A 24,331-nucleotide genomic window follows, 5' to 3' on the forward strand; every position below is an offset into this window, starting at 1 on the left:
CGTTCTGGAGGTCCGTTCTTAACCTGAAACTGTTCTTAACCTGAAGCACCACTTTAGCTAATGGGGCCTCCTGCTGCCGCCGCGCCACTGGATCACGATTTCTGTTCTCATCCTGAAGCAAAGTTCTTAACCTGAAGCACTATTTCTGGGTTAGCGGAGTCTGTAACCTGAAGCATATGTAACCTGAATTGTATGTAACCCGAGGTACCACTGTAATTATTCGGAACAGGTATTTCATTAACAAGCAAAACACCTATATAGGTGCAACCTCAATCAACTGAACTGAACATCCTCTAACTGACAAGATAACCGACAGACTTGCTCTGAAGAGTCTATTCACCATAAAGATACAAGTAACCTATGTCACCACTGTAAGTCCACAAAGAGAGAAGGGATTCCAAACTTCAGCTAAGGTGCTGGGAAGATCAGTTGCAGAATATGCCTTATAGGCTACAGGTAAGCATCAGTTTCTAGGGGGATGAGAGGCATGGAGTGGGGAACATACCCAAAGATTCCTGCATTCTCCTAACTAGGCTCTTGAAAACCTGAACAACAAAACCTGACTTGTAGCAATAGAAATTACTGTTTGTTTTTTAAATATGCATGGAAAAAATAAATGTTTTGCTTTGTTTTGTCACCTGCTTTTTATGTTTCAGTCTTGGAGCAGGGCAATAATGACATAAAATACTACTACTAATAATATACAGGATAATGAAAACATTATACAAAAATTACAGGCTCTATAAAAACAAGTCCAACAAATAACATTTAAACAATGAAGAACTCCATAATAAAACAACAAAAAATAATGAAATGACAACTCCCCTCGTCTTACTTGACTGACCCTCAAACAGGTAGGAAATTGTACTGCATTTAGCAGTTTCTAGTGATTTCAGGCAGAACTGCCTTTATTATGAAGAGGAAATCTTTCAAAGACTGGATGAGACTTGTAAGGTGAATCACAGCAGAAGCAGGCTAAAGTCCACTGTGGATTTTAACTCAGTATATAACCCCCCCCCCCGAATACTTTTTTAAAACACACACACATCAATATTCTCCATTAAAATTGCACTTTTCTAACTTGATTCACAGCCTGCATTTGACTAGATTTCTACATGTCATCTACTTCCTTGGAGTAACTTCAACAACTCACTTTTATGATGGCATTGGCCTCTTCTACTCTCTCACTTCAGAGTAAGGGAGGTACTCAGTGTAGGCCTATTGAGCATAATGATCTGGCTGAGTCATATTCATTCATTTCATTGGATCTCCTCTGAGTAAAACTTAGTTGACTCCTACCATAGCAGTTTGGTGTGCGTGAGAGAGAGCCATGCTGGTTTGTTATGATTACATATGAAAATGGAGTTAGCTGATCTGGGGAGTTGTTCATCTTTGCACATATTCTGCCTGCACTGTCATCTATCTATCAGTGTCTATTTGTTATAGGTGCTGCTGGAAGCTAGAACAATCCACAATTAATTTGTCATGAGTCCAACCTGCTGAAGAGGAGCCATTCCTAAATAATTACATCATGGAATTGTCTGCCCTCTTTAAGCAACAATGTTATTTCTTACGGCCGGCATTTCTATAGTCTAACTCAGCCTGGTGCCCTCAATAAGTTTGGTACTCCAACCCCTATCAGTCACAGCCAGTGGTAGTCCTAAACTTCTGGTGGGCACCAAGTTGGAGAAGGCTGGTCTAAGTCATGGTATCTCTTATTCTATCTGACTCAATCAACATTGTTTAGATAGATGTTTTGCTAATTTGTTTCTGGTGACAAGAAGACGCGTGCTTCCGTCAGTGGTAATTAAGCAGTAATGGCAATGAACTTCAAAGGTAACTTCACTATCCAAATATAAACTTCCTCAGAACATGGAGGCTCAGTTTGGATAGGTATCATGATTAATAGCTATGTATCTTGTTGCTGGTAAGGAGGATGCAGGAGGACACAAACAAGCTGCATCTTAATTCACCCTTTGCTTTTTCACAGTTTCTGACTCCTTCCTCTTTTCCCTCTATTTTTTATTATCTCCACTTGCCCCTTCCTCTCATTCTTTCTTCTGGGAGTCTCTATGGACCAACATCTGAAGGACAGACTGGAAAGGGACTACAACTATAAGGATCTTCCACATTTTTTTATCCAACACTATTTTAAAGCTTATGTGCATTAGTGTTCATTGACACATGGCATGTGAAACATCCTTGCTTTTGTCTAACCTGAACCTCTGGTTGGCAGCGGTGTAGCTAGCTATTCGGGTGCCCGGTACAGCGTGCGCGTCCTGCAGCCGGGTGTGGGGCACGCTGCCCATGGGGCACTGTGTGGAGCCTCTCTGCTACCTCCCCCTCAGCTGTAGGGCCGCTGAGGGAGAGGCAGTGGGCAGACAAAAGCCCCATGCTGCCGGTTCAGGCAGCGTTGAGCCTGCAGGTGCCCAAGCCACCACGTCACTCCCAGGAGAGACATGTGGCTTGGGCATGCTGCAGGCCCTGTGGTAAGTGCCGGCCCCCGCAGTGTGGTGCCCAGTGCCAGCCGTGTTTTGATACATTAGTTGACTGAGCTAAAAAGTTTCGTGAGCCCATTTTTTTTTAATATAAAAAACCCCCTCAGTTTCATGAAGCAGTTGGTCAGTTTCATGAAGCGACCATGGCCTCCAGGAGATGTTCTAGAAAGAGGCATGGTGACTGGGAGCTGCTCATCCCATTCCTCATTACTTGGTGGTTGATTTTATGGCTTTAACCATTTTTCTATTCGGCTTCCTTCTGTGCTAACTGTTGGAGAAGATACACAAGACCCTTCTTTCACATTGAATATAAAAGTGAGTTCTCATTAGCATAAACACAATGGTAGATATTTTTAGCTTCCTGATGACTCATCTGAAATATCCCCTGGATGCAGGGGAGCCGACTTGGGCTCCGGGTTATGGGAGCCCAATGCATGTGATGTCATGATGCCACGTGTGCCCCCCAGCCTCAGAACCTGACTTCCGGTGGCACCCAGAGCCCCCTATAGTTGGTGCCCTTGCCTGGATGGACCAATAAATATGCTGCATTGTAAAAAGGTCAACTTCAAATGTAAAGGAAGAAGTCTGCCCTGTGGGTCAGTTTGTGTGGCCAATATGGCAGCTCTTACAGATTCAGTGGATGCTAGCAATAACACTAATGCTAGGAATAACCATGATTTTATTTTTCAGACATAGGTAAAACTCCCATACAGTTCATATGATTACTTGCAAAACAGATGAAATAAGGGGTATTGTGCCATAAAGTGTCACTGATGATTCATACTAACTCTTGGATGAACATCTCATTCTGTTCTCTGGGCTTTAGCTGTGTTATCTTAACAGAAACAAAATTAGCCCTAGCATTGATTCATCGCTGAGCCACTACAAAGCTGTTTTGTGCTAGGTCAATTAACAAATTGTTATAATAAATTTAGAATTTTGCTTAGAATTTTTGTACTTTAGAGTTTCTAAAATGTGTGTGGGCAGATCTACAGCCCTATTTCCGTCATTATCCAGTCATGTTGAGCCAAATAAAATTCAATTTGGGCTGCAGAAGTCCACATTGACACTTTTTTTGGTGTTACAGTGGTACCTCGGGTTAAGAACTTAATTCGTACTGGAGGTCCGTTTTTAACCTGCAACTGTTCTTAACCTGAGGTACCACTTTAGCTAACGGGGCCTCCCCGCTGCCTCCGCCCCGCCAGAGCACGATTTCTGTTCTCATCCTGAAACAAAGTTCTTAACCCGAGGTACTATTTCTGGGTTAGCGGAGTCTGTAACCTGAAGCGTCTGTAACCCGAGGTACCACTGTACTCACATATCTCCCTCTACCCCCATTGGCAATATATAAAAAGCATAAACCAAACCTGAAAAGTGGAGCGACGTAATTGCTGGGGAAGATTCCAACCTTTCCTGTAACCAGCGACATTCCTTTTAGCCAGCCTTCATGGTATTTTCCCAAAACACGGATACCTTCTCCTTTTTGCAACTCTAGTTCGTCTGGACTGTGAGCTGTGTAGGAGTGCAGAGCAACACACCTGGTGAAACAGAATGAATTAAAGAGTGACGCTACGTACTCGGAAGAGGCAGTTCCATTTATGCAATGCGACGAGGCTATGACACAACTACCTGCTCCAAAACCACGCTGGGATCTGTGGCTGTGACTTCTGCCAAACCAAAAGCACCGTGTCTGAGCCCTCTTCAAACAACGCTTCTGCTACACAATGCAAGAATGTCCCAATAGCTCCTGAATAAGACTGAGGGAAGGCAACTCATCAAGAATGCTGAATGGATGGGTAAAAAATGTACAGGGCAGGGCACTCCCAAATGGGCTGGGTTAATGTGCTCCGTACCAAAGCAATAAAGTCAGGATTCAGAAATGCACTGAGATGCATGAGTGGAGGAAGAGACGAACACCAGCCCAAACAAGAGGTGTGGTGAACAACACAAAAGTCATGCCCACACCACACATTTAAGACACACAACTTCCCTCAAGAAATCCTGAGAATTCTAGTTGGCCAAGAGTGCTAGGAAGTCTCACTCTGTCATGGGTAAACTACAGATCCCAGGATTCTTTGGGGGGAAATGTGTGCTTTTAATGTATGGCGTGGATGTGATCAAAGGAAAGATATGTAGCTGAGTATAAAACAGCTATGTAATTAGTTGGCAAGAACAGAATTCCTTTCAAAACCTTTAGCAGTAGGACAGTCTTCGCCCACCTGGAATCCTCCAGATGTTCTGGACTTCAACTTCCATCAGCCCCAAATGGCACATACTGGGAAGGCTGCAGCAGGGAGGTTACACCTAATGATTCAGCACCAGTTTTTTGGTCCTCAGGTCTGTTGCCTGGGTACCTCCCTCCTGTCACATGACATTTCAGTAGCTAACCACCCAAAACTCACCCCCACCCCAGATATGTCATGGACATTCAGTACAGCATGAGACTCTTAATCTCAGGGTCGTGTGTTCAAGCCCCATGTTGTGCAAAAATTTCCTGCATTGCAGGGGGTTGGACTAGATGACCCTCGCGGTCCCTTTTCAACCCCACAGTTCTATGATTCTTCAGGTTCTGCAACTCAAAAGCAATCACATTTACTAATGGGTCTCATAATTCTGGGAGTTGAATTTTAAACCGATCTTCTTGCCCATGCTAAGTGTTTTGTATGCCCATGTGGGGTTCTCAGAAGCCAGTTTAAATTTCAGATTAACCTGAAAGAAGTATCTCTGTAAAAAGAGTTGTCTCAATTTTAGCTGGTGCTTGTGGGACGGTAACCCCACAAGGGCTTCTTCTTCATCCTCTTTTCTGTATTCGTTTACTCCTGTGAGCGGGTGGGGATGGGGGACTGGCAGCATGTGGCATGGTTGCTAGGCAACAACATCTCCGGCCCTAGCCAAAGGCCCTACCCACCTAATGAATAAGGACTTAGTTTTACGTACATATTCACTGGCAGGTGTTGCTGTAAATGAGGCAGGGTGACAATGGCTGTCGGCTGCCCCAGGGGCCCAGGGGCCGAGTAATAGGAAGTGCTGACCTGTAAACAAGAATAAAAGAATCCAAATGAGTGCCTTTATTATATTCTCCCTTCAAAGGAAGTGTGCCTGAACACCAAGAACCCACAAGCCACAGGCCTCGAGGCAAAGCAGTGCATCCTGTTAAATGGAAGAATCCTGATTCACTCTGCTGTCTCTGCGGTCAAATGTCTTAATGGGGCTTTTAAATTTTTAGTCACTGATGGAGCAACGAACACGTTCAACTGGTTGGCTTGTTTTCTCATGTCTGGGATGATGAGGATTAGGCGGTCATCCCTGAGAGACTTGAAATGTGGCTTCCCTCAAGGTTCCAGTCTGTCACCTATGCTGATCAATGTATATGCATCCACTGGAGAAGCCGCAATTAAGCACAAGATTGTGTCACATATGCCCACAAGCAACTCTGTGTGTGTGTTTAATGGGAAAACAGTGAGGGAGACTAAAAACCCCCATGCCATAGTCCAAGTCTTTATTTGATGCCCTGGCTGCTATTTGTAAAAGCTGCAAAAGAGTGAAAATTATATTCATCTATTCCTACACATTGTCATGTGTACCATAGTTTGGCCCTGAGCAGCATTTGGGCTGAAAATGAAATGAGAGACCACTTGCTAAAAGGGGGGTTTTAGCTAAAAATCAGAGAGCTGTGTGTGCTGATATAGTCCTTCAGTTCCCAAACTAATGGAATTTTACTCTTCAAACCAAGTCTCCAAGATGTAGTGCTTACCAATAAGGATGCTTTCTTTATGTTTCAACAACAAACAACAACAACAACTCACTTCTTCTTACAAATACAATAAGGATACACTTCAGAAAGTAGTTTTGTCCAAGTGATTTCTTTGCATTAAGACAGATAGTGGGTTTCCTCCCCCCTGTATGGGTACTTCAGTGTATTTCTTCAGGGTCTACTGCTCCTACTAGTTGTTCCTTATATGAAATTATAGTTTTTATTTATATAACACTACCAGTGTTCATTGCACTCTTCAGAGTAACATAAGCCCAAGAAAGACGGGCCCTTGTCCAAGCAGCTTACTGCCTATATTTCATTAGCTACTGCCTTTGTTTCTGTGCTAGGAAAGAAAAAGATGAAGCATTTGCATTGCCCTGTTTGGCTCTTCTATGATTAGCTTTAAGGATGTTGCTCAAATGCTGAGGCCAGTGAAAAATATATCATGATTGAGAAAGTGACTTTACAAAGCAAAACACAATGAAAACTGGACTGCATCCCTTCTCTCCAACTGACTGCTGCCATGACCGGGAGTCCTGATGCTATCATCCAGAAAACATGGGCTGGGTTCAAAATCATTATGATGTTGATCTGCAAACCAGGAATTTCCCAACACCATTTAGGATTTTTTTTAAAAAAATAAAAATAAATTATGAATTATAAGCCTTTGGGATATATGGAACGATGAGAGCAAGGAACATGATTGTTTGGAGGAGCGAACAAAGAAACATGTTCATTAAATTTCAGCAGGAATCTCCAAGAAAAGTTCATTTATATTGCAGGCTATATATTCTCAGCCAACATAAATGCCTTTTCCACTTGAGGTAGATGCCTTGTTTTTCCTCTTTTCTTTCTTTCTCTCTTCTATCTTGAAATTAAAGAGTGCATTAACAGACGATCCTCTCCAGTAATAGGTTATTGCAACCGAGGGTGTAGAAAAGCAACTTTGGTTGCCCTCCCCATCTCCTTTCCTAATGGATTTTCACATTCCCATCCCACCCTTATGTCAATTGCAATGTTCTAATGCCTTAAGAAGCACTGTAGGATTGAGCAAGCAAACCTAAAATACTTAGAGGAGTTGCGCATTTTCCTGTTCTGTAAAGCATTTTGTAATTGACAAGGGTTAAGGCAGCAAAATTCCCACACATCCATTATATTGAATTCTTCAGGCCTTTAGTGCTTATTCAGCTGCATAGCTGCTAAGGCAGCCCTTTCTCATCCCACATTCCTCAGTAGCTTCCTAGTGAAATAAGCATGGAAAGAGCTTAGACAGTGATGGCAAATAAGCAGAGACTGTTTTATGTTGGATTATCAAGATGGGTTTCTGCCTGAGTGCTGGAAATACAGAATGGTTTTCACTGGTGAAGAAAATGACTCAGCATTTTAGAGTGAGACCAGGTTATCATTGCCACAGGTTATTCTCAGTCATTTTCTTCAAGTGCATTACAGGTTGTTCTTTATACTACCAACACAGGAATTGGGCCACCTCCTGTGCCTATTGCGAGTAGTTCAAATGCCTATCCCTGGTCAAGCACAGTACCAAAGCCGCAATGCCAGCACCAAACTCTTATGCTGGAGAGAGTCTATAGCTTCTGATGCATGACAGATGGCCACCCAAACTCTGCTTAAAAACCTCCAAGGAAGAAGTGTGTCCACCATCATCTGAGGGAGTCTGTTCCACTGTTGAACAGCTCTTACTGTCATAAAGTTCTTTCTGATGTTTAGCTGGAATCTCCTTTCTTGTAACTTGAAGCCATTGGTTTGAGTCCCACTCTGCAGAGCAGGAGAAAACAAGCGTGTTCCGTCTTCCATGCAACAGCCCTTCAGATATTTGAAGATGGCTATCATATCATATCATCTCTTCTCAGTCTCCTATCCAGGCTAAACATACTCAACCCTCTCAACTGTTCCTCATAAGGCTTGGTTTCCAGGCCCTTGATCATTTAGGTCACCCTCCTCTGCACATGTTCTAGCTTGACTATATCCTCCTTAAATTGTGGCACCCAGAACTGGACATAGTACTCCAAGGCACTGTAAGTTATCCTTATGAGATTGCAGAAGTCATAATTGAGAATCGTGAGCTTGGGGATCCCACCTTGAATTCCACTGCCCATCTCATGGGTGAAGGCAGTGCTGGTGTATGCACTTGCCTGTCTCTGCTGAAGCCACTAAACTACTGATTCCTCACAGGGATATTCACAATGGAGCCCCCTTTTCTCTTATGTCTCTTGCGAAAAAGAGGAAGAGATGGAAATACCCCCTGTAGTCCAGCCTCTAATCCACTTTTTATTTGCATGGAACCAGCAGAGAAGGGTAATCAGCCCAAGAGTTCATGTCACTCATTTTCTTATCTGTATTTATCCCAGTGTTAGAGCTGTCTGCAAAACCAGCCTGTATTTTTTTTTAAGCTTTTAGCAGATAAGTGATGTTGCTTGCCTGCCTTGAGAGACGAATGGTCACTGAACAGCACAGTTAACTTATCAGAGAAGACACAGGCAGGCGTGGGTCTCTGAGAAGAAGCTAAATCAAATAAAAATTTCCTAGAAAATGCCCATTGGAAATGCAGGTCGTATAGAACCATCAGGGCTACCACAAACATTTAGCAGATAACTAGAGGGCCTCAGCAATTACTCACCTCATGAACCGCTGCTGTTTGTTTTGTGAACTTAAGCTTTAGGAAAGCTTAAGCTGTATAAATGGCAAAGCAAAACAACACCCACTCAGTACAAAGACTACCTGCTACAATGAATTCTGACTAAAGAATGATGTAATTTAGTACACAATAAGTGTAGTTGGCTATTAAAATGCACACCAGCTTTCTGCAGCCAGAACCTGGTTAATGTGGTACTCTGGTACCATACCCATGTACAGTGGTACCTCTGGTTACGTACTTAATTTGTTCCTGAGGTCTGTTCTTAACCTGAAACTGTTCTTAACCTGAAGCACCACTTTAGCTAATGGGGCCTCCCGCTGCCACTGCATGATTTCTGTTCTCATCCTGAAGCAAAGTTCTTAACCCGAGGTACTATTTCTGGGTTAGCGGAGTCTGTAACCTGAAGTGTCTGTAACCTGAAGCGTCTGTAACCCGAGGTACCACTGTAATGAGGAGAAACTCATTTGCCACCATGTGCTGAAAACATAGAAGACAGCTATGTATCTTGTTTTTCTTTAACCCAGGGGTCAGCAAACTTTTTCAGCAGGGGGCTGGTCCACTGTCCCTCAGACTTTGTGGGGGGCCAGACCATATTTTGGAAGAAAAAAATGAATTCCTATGTCCCACAAATAACCCAGAGATGCATTTTAAATAAAAGGACACATTCTACTCATGTAAAAAAACACGCTTCCCAGACCGTCCGCAGGCTGGATTTAGAAGGCGATTGGGCTGGATCTGGCCCCTGGGCCTTAGTTTGCCTACCCATGCTTTAACCAATGCAATTTTACTGCAATGGCAGCCCTGAGAAAGCAGAAGCTTATCTCTTCACTTCCGCCACTGTAATTGGAGTGGAGGTCCATCCCACTAGAAAGAGGAGTCATAGGGGAAAAGTCCCAATTGGATCAACAGGGACTTTTCATGTAAGGGGTGTGTGTGTGTGTGTGTGTGTGTGTGTGTGTGTGTCTGCATGTGAAATATCCATTCTGGTTGTTATTGGGGACTGGAGAGATAAGGCTCCTTCCCTTTCTCCCTTGCCACTTTCACAGTGGTGTTCACATGTTACATTCCATGAGTATATATTCTGTGTACCTGTGCGCACACATAGTTGAACTGTACACTCATACAGTTACTCACAAATAATGTACAGCAAATGAACAGTTTGTGTACCAGAGTATGCAATAGCTGAGTTGTACAAATCAACAAGTATACATTCTTTTACACAAACACATGCATACGTGCAGAGTCACCTTGTATGTGTGCTCAATGTAACAAGACAGCAGGCCTAGTGAGAATTGGGCTCCGCCACTTCTGTTGTGGAGGGATGCGGGTGGTGCTGTGGGTTAAACCACAGAGCCTAGGGCTTGCCGATCAGAAGGTCGGAGGATCGAATCCCCGCAATGGGGTGAGTCCCCATTGCTCAGTCCCTGCTCCTGCCAACCTAGCAGTTTGAAAGCACATCAAAGTGCAAGTAGATAAATAGGTACCGCTCCGGCAGGAAGGTAAACGGCATTTCCATGCACTGCTCTGGTTTGCCAGAAGCGGCTTACTCGTGCTGGCCACATGACCCAGAAGCTGTACGCCGGCTCCCTCGGCCAGAAAGCGAGATGAGCGCCGCAACCCTAGAGTTGGTCATGACTGGACCTAATGGTCAGGGGTCCCTTTATCTTTACCATTTACGTCTGCTGTATATTAAGCACATGTCCAGTGCAGCCCTTACTACCCAGTATGGAGGTGGGTGGTAATGGGGGGAGATTCCACTGGAACATGATATTTCCATAAGGATTGTACATAACACATATTGATCCAATCTAATGCATTATTTTCTATGTGTCTTCTTGCCCAAAGCCTGCTTTGAACAATCTTTGCAAGGTTGTAGACTAATTAAGTAGCAAATTAAAGAACACAGCACACAAGGTCTCTTCACACATTTAGTAAGCATGTAGGGTGCAGGGAAGAAGGATCTTTTGCAGGTCACCCAGTTGAATGTAAGACAGCCTGCAGCCGACTGCTTATCAGGCTCTCTTCAGCTAAAAGTCTGGGTGCTTAGGGCAATGCCTGCCATTACAGCCATGTCCTCTTTCACACGAGAGTGCTACAGATCTGCCCAAAAATGTGATTTTGCCATTTTACCATTTTACCATCCAAATGACATAAACTCAACAAAAAAGTGAAATATCCATCACTGTTGGGTGTACGTTCTTTGGCTTTAGCTGACTTAAATTAATCCTCCTTACTATAGGCTCAGGACTAAATTACATGTTGCACACAACCGCCTGTAACAAAGCCCCAACTTTCTTTACTGAAAAGCAGTCTGTGGAAGCTGCAATTTTGAGGAGTGGCGGAGGACAGGGAGTGCTTATTCTTATCTCCAACCCGCTATTTTTCAGCTCAAAATCCCCTACAGCTGCTTTTCAGGGGTTTAACCATTTTTAATTTTAACTAAGCCAAGGCTTTGTTATGTGAATTTTTGTCCTTAGTACACAAGGTCTAGGATCAAATGAGGTGACAGTGCTGTTGGTAGGAGAGGTTCAGCAGGGGAGGGAGGAGGCAGAAACTGTCCAAGGGTTGGTCAATGGGTAGGTAGCCTGTTTGTTTGTGGCTGTTCCATGAGTAGCCAGAGAGTGGTATGTGAATGGCATGCATGAGTAGGGTCTGTATGAGCCTTTATGAGCATTGTGAATGAATGAATGAATGTTTATTCAGGGGACAGCATGTGAGAGAGTGAAGGGGAAAACAGATGGAGAAACATTCAAGAACCCCACATTTGGGGATATCAATAAATAGCCAATAACATCTAACCTCCCCACAAACTTTGTGCCAAGAAATCAAGATGAATGTTCAAGGAGTAGGTTATATGGAAGTTATTGGAATCCTGATAAAAAGTTTAGTTTCCAGGACAGGAACTGTAATGTCGGAAGAATGACTTCTACAAGTACCTGACAGAGTGCATCATAAAAAATATAATATCCTCAGAGACACTTGTGGACACACTCCCAGGATTAAAGATTACAATGCTTAAGGCAGGCATGTTTCATAAAGGGTGATACTGTTGTGTGTTGTCTCCTCCTTGTTCCTCCCAATGCACTCTTCCTCCACCCTAATTCCTTTCCTGTGCCCACAAATTTACTAATTACCCGATCTGGCCCTTTGCTCTTATCTGACGTTTACATCCTACCAGCACTGCCTATTGCTGCAGTGGGGAGAAATTCAGGAGACACACTTTTCTGAATTGCTTTCAGGAAAGGGAGTGAAGAGAGATCGCCAGTAATGGAAAATACTTAAGAATTTCAGATCAGCAAAAAAAGAAAAGGGGAGAAAAAGCAATTATAGTGGAATTTATCCACGGAGCCAGAGTTAATATATTGCACACATTCTCTCTTCTCTGCCTCCCTTTCTAATGCCAAGGTAGTTGGAAGTTTGGACCTTTGCCTCTCATCGCTTCAAAAATATGTGGCTTAATTATCAGGCTGGTGCATTTATTCCTCACTGGCATTTGAAGCAAGTGCTTATTGCTCAATCACAAATCCTACCACTTTCTCTACTGGCAGTAACAAAATAGGGAAACTGTGAATCTCCCCTTGCATTGCTCTTGAACTTGGAGCAAGGCAAGATTAGCCAGCCTGCACTACATTTTGCATCCAAGATAATTGAAGGGACTACTTGTAACCATCCTGCAATTGCTACAGTGGCTTCAGTGGGGTTTGAATTATTAGAGGATTGTGCAGAATGCTTCAGCCACACATGCAGTTGGATTTATGCTTTCTGTTCTCTCCAGTAGCAAGCCTTTACATAAAATGGCAGGACACTATTGAAGAAGAGCAGATAAGCTTTGTGGTGTCCATCACTTAAAAATAAAAGGGATGAACATTCCTTTGTTTGAATGGCCCAACAGCGAAATGCTTGTTTTCTTTACATAGAAATGAAACACCAAAAAATATTAAAGTAAAAAAATGAAATAAAAAATGCAATGTCCAGTGATGAGGAGAAGAGTCAGAACACTTGGGGGGAAGTATCTCAGCTTCTGTTCTTCCTCCTTAGTTCTTCAGAGTGACAGTGAGGATCATTTATAAGGGAAAAATCAGCTGTAGAATTAACAAGTGGAACCTGGGACAAGCAAATTGCAGTGCACCTCACCTCCTAACAGAAGCACTCTATTTCAGATGGTTAGCCATGACCTTTTCCAAGGTTCTATAAGCTGTAAAGAGCTCAAGCACAAAGCTGTTCCCCCCTGTTTTCTATTTCCTACTGATATTCAGCATTCCTCATTGGACTGTTGTAGTTTCTTAGCCCCGCAAGAGGGTTGGAGAGGCCTTTTGCCTCTTTAGTTTTTATAAATATTCTGCAAACCTAGGAGTTACCCTACCCCTTGTTTCACAGTGGCGCCATTTTGACTCCATTTCTGTTGGCAGTTACCACCTGAAAACAATAAGTGGAGCTACCTTAGGCAATGAGCATTAATAAACACTAACCACAAAGTATGATAATTTAGAGGGGTTTTTTTGGGGTGGGGTACTCTCCAACAATTGTCCTAACTCAGCCAGGATAGCCACAGAGATATGTTCCAGGGATATATTTATCTGCCAATATTCAGGAAGCAACTTATTTTTGGAATTTCAGTTCCTGCTTCCTCTGTGTCAACAGAAAAGCATTTATTGTGTTAGGTGACCCAGAAACTACAAATCCAGAATGCGGCAGCTAGACTGGTGACTGGGAGCGGCAGCCGAGACCATATAACACTGGTCTTGAAAGACCTACACTGGCTCCCAATATGTTTTTGAGCACAATTCAAAGTCTTGGTCTGACCTTTAAAGCCCTAAACGGCCTCGGTCCAGTATACCTGAAGGAACGTCTCTACCCCCATTGCTCTGCCTGGACTGGGGTCCAGTGCCGAGGGCCCTTGGTGGTTCCCTCGCTGCGAGAAGCCAAGTTACAGGGAACCAGGCAGAGGGGCTTCTCGGTAGCGGCACCCGCCCTGTGGAACGCCCTCCCACCAGACGTCAAATAGAAAAACAACTACCAGACTTTTAGAAGACATCTGAAGGCAGCCCTGTTTAGGGAAGTTTTTAATGTTTAATAGGTTATTGTATTTTAGTGTTCTGTTGGAAGCCGCCCAGAGTGGCTGGGGAAACCCACCCTCACCCTGATTCTAGGTGCTTCAGGTACTTGGGTCACATCAAATGTAGAAATTTCTAATGTGCCTGTTGTGGTAAAGTGATGTTTTTTCAGGTGTGTGTGTGTGCTGATGCAGCTTCTTGCCAGGGGTGCAAAGGACCCTAATGGAAGGCATATTTTAAGCTAAGTCCCAGTGCAGTCCAATAATAACAGTATATCCCTCCTGTCGGCAAATAATAACTGTCAATCAATAATAACTACAATCATTTCTTACACCTATCCCTATTTGACTTTTATGTCTTTCCCCTGGATGCGAACCCAAATTAACTCAAGCCAACCCTTTTGTTTCTTTCAGTAAGCCAAATTAATTTGGCCTCTTCTCCTCTTCCTCGTGTACAGAACAATGAAACAGTGCTGCAAAAGAGGGAAGAGAAAAGAAAAACCCACACTACAGTATTTTCAAAAGCAATTGGTTTCAGTGCAGAGGTGAGCAGCTGCCACAGAGAGAGACAGACAAAGCCAAAGACTTGTGGGCGTTGCTGACTCGGGCAGTTTCTATCATTTATAGGAGCAAAGCTTCATCTTTTGAGGAGTGGCGCCCTGCGGCAGAGAGTACATGTTGACTTCTAGGGCTTTAAATGACAGCCTCACCTATCTTGAGAGAGGATTTTTTGCTCCCTACTTACTTCCAGTCCCACAGAGAGAGCATAGCTGTTTTGGACATATCCCCCCCACAGGTTACTCAGGATATTATTACACAGCGTGCAGGATGACTGTAACACTGTCACCCACACCTTTTGTTCTGAGCTTATTTTCTGCTTTATTTATCCACAGAAAAACGTAGGACTTTTCGGCAGCCCTCTAGAGAATGAACAGAAAACTCAAAAGAAGATACCATGAGCGCAACTGTTTTTTTAGCCCATTTACATCTCATTACACCCTACCACCTTTCGTTATAATTAAAGGGTGCGTCGTACATCCTCAGTTTTATTAAAGGTTTGTTTGTGTATTGCAGAAGAGTGTAAATACTTAGCATCTTGGATGTTTTGCACTCAGGTACAAGAGCAGGAAATGCAAATGTATCTCATCAGCTATAAAAAAGCATGTATATTAATCAGATACTTTTGAAAAAACAACAGATGGATAAATATATAACTGGGAAAAGCCTGGGCTCCCATTTTAGCTCAGGAGAAAGTCCTCCTGAGTTCAGTGGAGCTTACTCCATATGTAGCACACACAAGAATGCTGATCTAAAGAAAAACGCTCAATAACTGATACATGTATGCCCATAGCTGTCAACTTACAGATTTGAAAATAAGGGACCAGCAGCCTCGAAAATAAGGGATCAGCAGCCAAAATAAGGGATTTTCCAAGCACAGGTATGTTCAACTTCTGAGCCCCTCCAAGCCAAAGGCAGAAAGCCTAGTCATCAGCCAAACGAAGCCTCAAGCTGTGGTTCCCACAGCGCAGCAACCCGGCAAAGGGGATGCAGCAAGGAAAACCACCGTCACCTCTCCGCTGGGAAGTGCTGAGCAAAGGCGAGTCCCCAGGCAACGCGGCTGATTTGATTGGCACAAGGCATGCAAGCTCCACCCCCCAGTCGTTCTTAGACTCCTTATTGGGTGAGCAACGCAGCCAAGCAACACAGTTGGAGCCTCCCTCCTCCCTGGCAGGCAGGGAGGAAGGAAGAGGAGCTGCTTCCTTTGAAACCTGGGAAATTTAAGGGACATCATCAATAAGGGACAGCAGCGGGACACGGTGCTGGGATAAGGGACTTTCCCGCCAAATAAGGGACAGTTAACAGCTATGTGTATGCCTTTATAATCCACATCTCTTGGTGTGTTTTGTACTTGTCATACTTATGTCTAAAAGTGGTCCTTAGTCTGTTGCAGCAGAGAAGAGAAAGTCTGGTGGCATCTCAAGTCTAACAGGGAAATCCTATGCCCTGTGACTCAGAAGTCAGTCCCATTAGGACTGCAGGTTAACTAACATAATCCTACATGAACCTTTGTAGGCAAGAACACACTTCATGGTACATCTGATGCAGTTGCTTCTTGCCTCCAAGCACTCATGCCACAAACAAGTTGAGGTGGCTTTCACACACAGAGGTTTAATTTCTCCTGTACTATTTGTGTGAATATGTGATTACTGTCCATACAGAATAGAGAGAGAGAGAGGAAGAGAGGCATTTGTAATGCAAATGAACATCTGGCCAATGTAGGTTGCTTATTTGCATTTCAAAGAGGTGCAAAAAAACCCTTTAAGGCTGCATTCTTGGGCAATTTACCTGGGGATCAAGCCCTGCCGAATTTAGTAGATTTCACTTCTAAGTAAACACACAGAGAATTGAGCATGCTCAGCTCATGGAAGTTCATCCTACGAGCATTAAAGTGAAAGTGTCCTATTGAACTGAGTGTGCAAGTTTTCGAATGGTGCTGCAACCTTATTGGCATGTGAGCAGGAGGCAGGCATCCCATACATCAGGGGTCGGACCAGTATTATCAGAGCTTTCCAAGCGATAATGTGACAAAGACGGCAGTTTGGTGCAAATTACAGTGGAAGGTCTTGGTTATAGGCAGGTGACTTTGTTATAAAGGACTAATTGGCCCTTGCCAACGAGATGGGAGAACAGTTGAAAGTCCCTCTGAGACAGTTTGTAGTTTGCAACTGGGTGTCAAGCGACAGTTTCACAGCATATTCATCTGCCTCCTTTGCCCGCCACAGCTGGGGGAAAAGATGTGACAGCTGGCCGAACTGCATGGAGAATTCCAATCAGAAAACAAATGGTTGTTTGCAAGAGGCCACCCTTGGGATTGTTGAGCCAAAGGCAGAAATAATGGAGTCGCATCTGGTGTTAATTAAACAAAAGGACTGCCGAGGCCAAAGATTAAGAAATTACGAGTTAACTCCCCTTCCTCTTGAAAAGTATGAGTTTTGGATTGTAATAATGAAATTTAATATGCATGTTGAAGGTCCCCTCCCCACCCTTTTTCATTTTCATTCTAGACCCTTATTCATGCATGCAATCATGCAAGTGAAGCTTCTGTTTTGAATGAAAGCTGGAATTTAGCGGTGACATTTCAACAGGGTAAGTACAGCTAAGTATGCTATTGTCAAACCCCCTCTGTGTGGAATTTATGCTCGATTATGTTCCCCATTCCAGTCCTACATATATTTATTTGAAAGGAAGTTCCATTGGTTTCCCTACTTCTAAGTAAACAGGTTGAGGACTAGCGCAGAAGCTAGACTATGTGGCACCAATTTGATAGCTGGCAAGTAACTATAATTTAAGGTGGCCAGGAGACAAGGGTGCTGCATCATTCTTTAAATGGTTGTATAGAAGAGGGAATTTTGCATGATAAGCTACACCTCTTCTACCCTCTTCCCCCTCCCTGATCATTCTATTTCTATGCCTTCTTACCCCTGCAAAACCAACTTTCATTCTGATCCAATATAGACCAATGGGTCCAAAAGGGGTTCAAAACGGCCTAAGAGTAGAAAAGAACTTCACAAGGTATAGTGCAAAATTTTAATTAGGAACTATGAGCCTCTGCAATAAAGGAAATGGGCATGTACAGAGTCCATCTCCCTTGCCAATGTGGTATTTCTGTATTTAATAACATGATTGCGCAATACAATCTTTCTTTCTTTTTTAATTTTTTGATTCCTAGTAACAGTGATTATGATAAACATTGGCTATATAATGATATTTATTGAGTTCATCTCATTTATATTTATATTTAATATAATCTCCTGGATGAGTCTTAACCCATGGCGTACTGTGGAAATGAGTTAACCCCTTTTTTGCACAGATCCAAATAAAGTAAAATCTACCATAAGATGATAAATCAAATACACATGAAACACACATGAGCTCTTTGCAGTGGAGCCTGTTCTCTATGAACCAGTGACTGCATTTTAAATTCAGCATGCCATATAATCCTATTCCCATCTACTCAGAAGAAAATGTCATTGAATTCAGTGGGACAGACTCCTGGATAAGTGTACACAGGATTACAGCTTAAATGTTCCCAAGCACAGAATTTCCTCCGGAAAGTAACATAAGTCAACAGTCAAGACAAATTCTGACCAGCCTTATGCTTCAGGGACTAGGCAAAGAAATGTACAGTGGTACCTCGGGTTACATATGCTTCAGGTTACAGACGCTTCAGGTTACAGACTGCTAACCCAGAAATAGTACCTCGGGTTAAGAACTTTGCTTCAGGATGAGAAAAGAAATCGTGCTCTGGCGGCGTGGCTGCAGCGGGAGGCCCCATTAGCTAAAGTGGTGCTTCAGGTTAAGAACAGTTTCAGGTTAAGAACGGACCTCCGGAACGAATTAAGTACTTAACCCGACGTACCACTGTATTCGCTTTTCACTTGAAATAATCGTATCAGTTCCTTGTTCCATTTTTTCTATCAGTGCAGAAAACCCTGTAATCATACCTCCCTGCTTTTTAAAAGAAAACATTTGCATTTAAAAATCAAGGATTGTATTATTATAAAGGAAAAACTAACCTCTCAAAAGAGCCAAAAGGACTCACTCCATAAAGCTGGTATCAATGTGGTCAGTCTTGAGCTACGATGCTGGGGAAACTGAGAGCCTCACAACTCACCAGAGCACAAAAAGCAATTTACCAGGTCCACACCCAAAGCTCAGGAATGCATTGAAGGCCAAACACCTCCTGGGTGCCTTCAGGAACTCAGCTTCCTTATTAATTTCTGAGGTAGTTAGGATTCTGAGGAGGCATTTAGAAGCATCTCCTGGGTGAATTTCATAGCTCATTCTGCCAAAAAAGTGACTGCCTCCCTCCAGCCCCTCCATTTAATCCCCAGCAGAACTCCTATACGTTTTACTAGTTTCATACCCTCCATGTGTCCTAATTTTCCAGAAGCCACCCCGGCTTCTGGTTTGATTTTGGAATGTCCCTATTTCCCCTGCCAGTGCTGCCGCTGCCAAGCTCTGGGAGGAGAATGAGCTGGCGCTGGTTCCAAGCAGCAGTGGCAAGCAGGGTCAGATTTAGGTTTGATGAGGCCCTAAGCTACTGAAGGTAATGGGGCCCTTTATATGTTCAGCTGTCCTTTGCCAACAACAAACTGTCATTGTTTTTTATGTTGAATATATGCTATATGGTACTTTACGGACCTAATAGGTATCTAAAGCCATTTCCACGTGCAGAATGTAGGTACCCTATATATAGAAATAAGCAAACTAGTGATATTTTAGGGAGCAGGCTAACAGGCGGGGCCCATTACAGTCATACCTCGGGTTGAATACGCTTCGAGTTGAGTGCGTTTTGAGTTGCGCTCCTCGGCAACCCAGAAGTAACGGAGTGTGTTACTTCCGGGTTTTGCCGCTTGCTCATGCGGAGACACTCAAAATGACATCACGCGCATGTGCAGAAACGGCGAAAAGCGGCACGCGCATGCACAGATGTGCCATCACTAGTTACATTTACCTCTAGATGCGAACGGGGTTCCGGAACGGATCCCGTTCGTATCTAGAGGTACCACTGTACTTACATCATAGTAGCCTACACAACACAAAACACTGCTGCTGTATGTAGGTTTTATTTTATTTGTTTTTTAGCTTGTATTTTAGAAATGTACATCCAATTCTTTTCCTTTAAATTTTTTGGGGGCCCCCAAGAGAGTGGGGCCCTAAGCTATAGCTTGTTTAGCTTATACATAAACTGGTGGCAAGGCAGCATCTGGTTGCCTCTCATGGCTGCTGCTGCCAGTCTCCTCCCTTGGATAACTCACAGTGGCTGCTGGAGAGTGAGCAAGGAGAGGCTGCCATGGAAGGAAACAACAAGGACTTTGAAGTGCAATAGTTTCCAATTGGGAAAGAACCAGATCTGCATTCATTCATTTTGTTCCCTTTAGGAGCACTACTCAAGTTGATCTGCTATAAACTGCAGCAGCCGGACCTTTGGCACAGAGTCACTATATATATATATATATATATATTCTCCCCTCCACAGCCAAAAAGCCAGTATTGTTATAATTTCATTTTCTATCTTCAAGTCGAGAAACGACTGCAATAAAACAAACATCTTCCTCTTTTACCATTGTTCTGCTTTATTCTAAAATGACGGTAAGAAGCAAATATTTGTAATTAAGTTAAGGCATGCAAATTAATAAATATGGTTAGCCGAAGCTTGAGTAAAGCTCAGGGAAGTATGTGTCTCTTGCTATATAATTAGAGTCTTGTGAAATGCATCATCATCTCGCATATGCCATCAACAAGCTGGCTTTTTTCTCTGTGTTATCTTTTTAGCAGCTCTTTCCCCATCCCATTTTCATTATATGTACAGCTCAGTTGTGAATCTCCATCCTGGATTAATGAGTGGCAAAATAGTTCATTGCAGCCTGTTCTAATCTAATGTCATTAATTCAGCTTTAGAAGAGCACTGATGTGACTGAAAGCTGATAGCTACTGTTTTTCAATGACCAGCATGCTTGCCTACCTAGGCAAAAGTATTGCAGGGTGTTCAAATTACAGAGAGAGGGAGCAAAGGGGTCCTGGCTTGCTTATCATTTGTACTAGCCCCTAACAGAAACCACTGTTTTAGAAGGCTATGCAGAGGCGAAACTAGGCTTTCTTTCACAAATACTCAGTTCACCTCCCCCCACCCATGTTTGCATACACATGTGCACACACCTGAACACAATTGTTTTTAGAGGGCATAAAAAGTAGGCAATATATTATCTGAATACAAAGTTGTACTTTCTAATACATTCTTTTTTATTTGGTCCCTTGCATTTTCTTTCAGCCCCCTTCCTCTTAGGCAGGCAGGCATGGTAATATGTACCAAGCCAACCACCCTCCCCCCATAGAAAAGCAGTAAAGACCATGCCAACTTGCCAATTTCCTCTGAGCCTTTTACTCCAGAGCACATTTTTTGTAGCATGGTTGAGCTGGAGAGACCAAGTGGCCTGACACAGAATCAGGCAGTTTCATGTGTAGCTGCATGTCCCCCCCCCATTTTCATATTGCTAAGGAAAGGCAGCCCCCCACTCTCCCCACAGCTCCGCACTCTGCATGTCACGCCCTTCCCACAGGAAAGGCTCTCCTCAGTGCTAAGATATAAATATAATAATAAGAATGGAAACTGAGAATGATCCGGCACATATCAGAATGCAAGTCGCATTGAACTCAGTGGGACTTACTTCTGAATAAAAATGCTTATAATTGCAGCATAAGACCTTATCCAGTTAAGGAGGTCTCGTCTTTCCATCAACGTCAACTAGTCCAACCCCCTTCAATGCAGGAATTTTTCACCCAACATAAGGCTTGAACTCATGACCTTGAGATTAAGAGTCTTATGCTCTACTGACTGAGCTATAGAAGGATTAGACAAATTCATGGCAGGTTATTGATGGCTAGTAGCCACAATGGCTATGTTCTCCCACAATCGTTGGAAGCAATTTTCCTCTGCTGCTGCATTCAGGTCCTGCTTGTAGCCTTCTCATTAGCATCTGGCTAGTCATGCGGGTGGTGCTGTGGGTTAAACCACAGAGCCTAGGACTTGCCAATCAGAAGGTTGGCAGTTTGAATCCCCGTGACGGGGTGAGCTCCTGTTGCTTGGTCCCAGCTCCTGCCAACCTAGCAGTTCAAAAGCACGTTAAAGTGCAAGTAGATAAATAGGTACCGCTCCGGCGGGAAGGTAAACGGCGTTTCCGTGCTCCGGTTCGCCAGAAGCGGCTTAGTCATGCTGGCCTCATGACCCGGAAGCTGTACGCCAGCTCCCTCGGCCAATAAAGTGAGATGAGTGCCGCAACCCCAGAGTCGGCCACAACTGGACCTAATGGCCAGGGGTCCCTTTACCTTTACCTTTAGTCATTCAGAGACTAGGATGCTGGATTAGATAGGACTGATGCAGCAGGGCTATTTTATATTTTTAGGACATTAAAAATGGTAACAGGACATAAATGAGGACTTATTACTCCTGCCCAGCCACACAGATGGGAAAGGAGTGCAATTGTGTAGGATTAGGGCCAAGGCACTTGGGAAATTGCAGCATCAGCCAGCTGGGCGGCGGTTGGAGGAGTGGATTGGAGCGAGTCTGCAGAAAACTGAGGGACCTTCATCCACAACCGACTAGGGAGTCAGAAGCTGTGTGGGAGATGAGGCTGCGACTTGGCTTACGAGAGGGCGGCAGTCCAACCAGAGGCAGTGAACTCACCTTAGGTAGCAGTCAAATATCTTTAGGGCTCTTGAGAGCAGTGTGAATAGCAACAGAGCAGGGAGAGCTGCTCCACCTGTAGCCCAAACAGTAAAATGGCTGACAGGCTAGGAGCCTCAGTGGAGCCCCCTGGAGGCTTCACCTGGGGCTAAAGTACTGGCTAGCCCCCCAATAGCTACAGCTCTGAGGCTATGGATGGGTGATTTTGCTAAATCAAAAGGCGTAGGGGACTAGTTGGGAGTTTGCTAAAGGATTTCATTTAGGGCTCCTTATGCCCCGCCCCGGAATCTGATCCCTGGCATTACGTCTATGAGCAATGCATACAATTTGCCCTCAAACAGATTAATAAATTGCAAACTAGATTCTGGATTGTTGCAATCTACGTGTCTCTTTGGGAGCCAGTTGCGTTATACTTAATCCTTTGTTCACTGATGACATCTGGGCTTTTTCTGGGCGGAAAAAGATAGGATGTGAATTTCCTCAGACTTTGGAGCCTTGTCACTGGCATCATTCTAGCGAACGAAAGGCATCCACTTATATGGGCTGTTTTCAAGGAAAACAGTCATTTTTAGTCCTTGTATCTCTGGCTTCCAGGAACAGTTGCCAGGTTGCAACATGGAATAAAAAACAACCCTTTACATTTAAAACGGCTGCTGAATTGAGAGAATTGGGAGCTGAAGCTTCTGCTGTCTATTCTACCCATGGTCCTGTCATTCCTTTCCTCCCTGCAGTAATGAGAGGGATGCCTCACTGGTAACATGTCATAGTTGACAGGATAATGAAGGCAGAAGAAGGCCTGGTTGCCTCTTCCCCTCATTCAGCAGCAGTTTTAGAGGCAATGGGGTGGAGGAATCTCTGGGTTGAAACCAGGGTTCCCTGGTCCCAGGACTATCCATTTCAGAGGATTAATTTTAGCTGGACTGTCCTTGTGTCATTAGGCTTAACATCTAAAGAGGCCTAAAGAGAACTGTTGAAAGCATTACGGGACACACCCAAAGTCCTATTTCACAATAACATTACTTATTGTTTTCCAAAGCAGCAAGGAAAATGCATGTATGTGGCTAAAGACTTTGATAGGCTTTATCTGTGCTGAAAGGGGAAATTTCAAATTAAGGATTATAACATTTATCCTATTTGGAGAAGCTGAGGCACATATGTATTAAATGCAGGGGTTTTTTATGCGGGAGAACTTCCATCAGCATATTGTGTTTTGTTCTGGATTATTATTATTATTTTAAAAAACCAAGTTATCAGTTTTTTAACAGGTGGAAGAAACTGAACACCAATGACTGATTAATGAAATATCGTATTTTTCACTCTATAAGACACACATGGCCATAAGACTCACCTAGCTTTTAGAGGAGGAAAACAAGAAAAAAAATATTCTGAATCAAATGTTGTTGAAGAGGATTTGCGTTGCTTTTGCTGAAGCCAGAACAGCAAGAGAGATTGCTGCGCAGCAATCCCTCTTGCTGTTCTGGCTTCAGCGATAGCTGCGCAGCCTGCATTTGCTCCATAAGACGCACACACATTTCCCCTTACTTTTTAGGAGGGAAAAGTGCGTCTTATAGAGCGAAAAATACGGCAATCACTCTGTTTTCACATTTTCTTTTTGTAAGCAATATCAAGAAATCGAGGTGCACATTAAATACCTCAGAACCAGAAATGCCTTTTAGGGTGTTAAGCCTGAACTCTTCAGCTCAGTTTAGTGCAGTAGTCCTACTAAAGCTGCTCTGGAACTTCCTACTGTTTGGGGATGTAGGGAATGTGAACCAAATAGTTATTTCACACCATAATGGACTATCTCATTTCCAAACGTAATCTTCACACTCTCTCTCTCTCCATCCTCATTTTTCCAGTCTCTCTCAAATAACAAATAAGAGCACAAATGAATGAAGAGTATTAGCCTTTTATTTCAACTCCTCCTTTATGAATCATTGGCGGCTTGAGTGACTCATAAGGCAGAACTTTCAATTTCAATGAGAGAGGGGGGGAAAGTGTCTTACTTGTTGGATGGTACAATGTCTTGTGGGCATTGTTAAAGCTGGTGATTTATCTCCCTCCCCCTCCCCTTCTTTGTCTGACACACACATGTCTTAAATTGAGTCTTTAATCTTTATTATTC

General features: G+C 43.5%; 1 protein-coding gene across 3 annotated transcripts in view; it reads right to left on the reverse strand.

The window, feature by feature from the left end:
• Positions 1–24,331, reverse strand: part of SH3RF2 (SH3 domain containing ring finger 2) — an 84,565-nt gene that overhangs the window by 10,468 nt on the left and 49,766 nt on the right. For all 3 annotated transcript variants that reach the window (XM_053376678.1, XM_053376677.1, XM_053376679.1), the window contains 2 exons: positions 5,436–5,530; positions 3,866–4,036 (listed from right to left, as the gene is read on the reverse strand). In XM_053376678.1, the coding sequence (XP_053232653.1) occupies positions 3,866–4,036; positions 5,436–5,530 (266 nt within the window). The remainder of the gene's footprint in view (positions 1–3,865; positions 4,037–5,435; positions 5,531–24,331) is intronic.

This window comes from Podarcis raffonei, chromosome 2, assembly GCF_027172205.1.
Source record: "Podarcis raffonei isolate rPodRaf1 chromosome 2, rPodRaf1.pri, whole genome shotgun sequence".
NCBI lineage: Eukaryota > Metazoa > Chordata > Lepidosauria > Squamata > Lacertidae > Podarcis > Podarcis raffonei.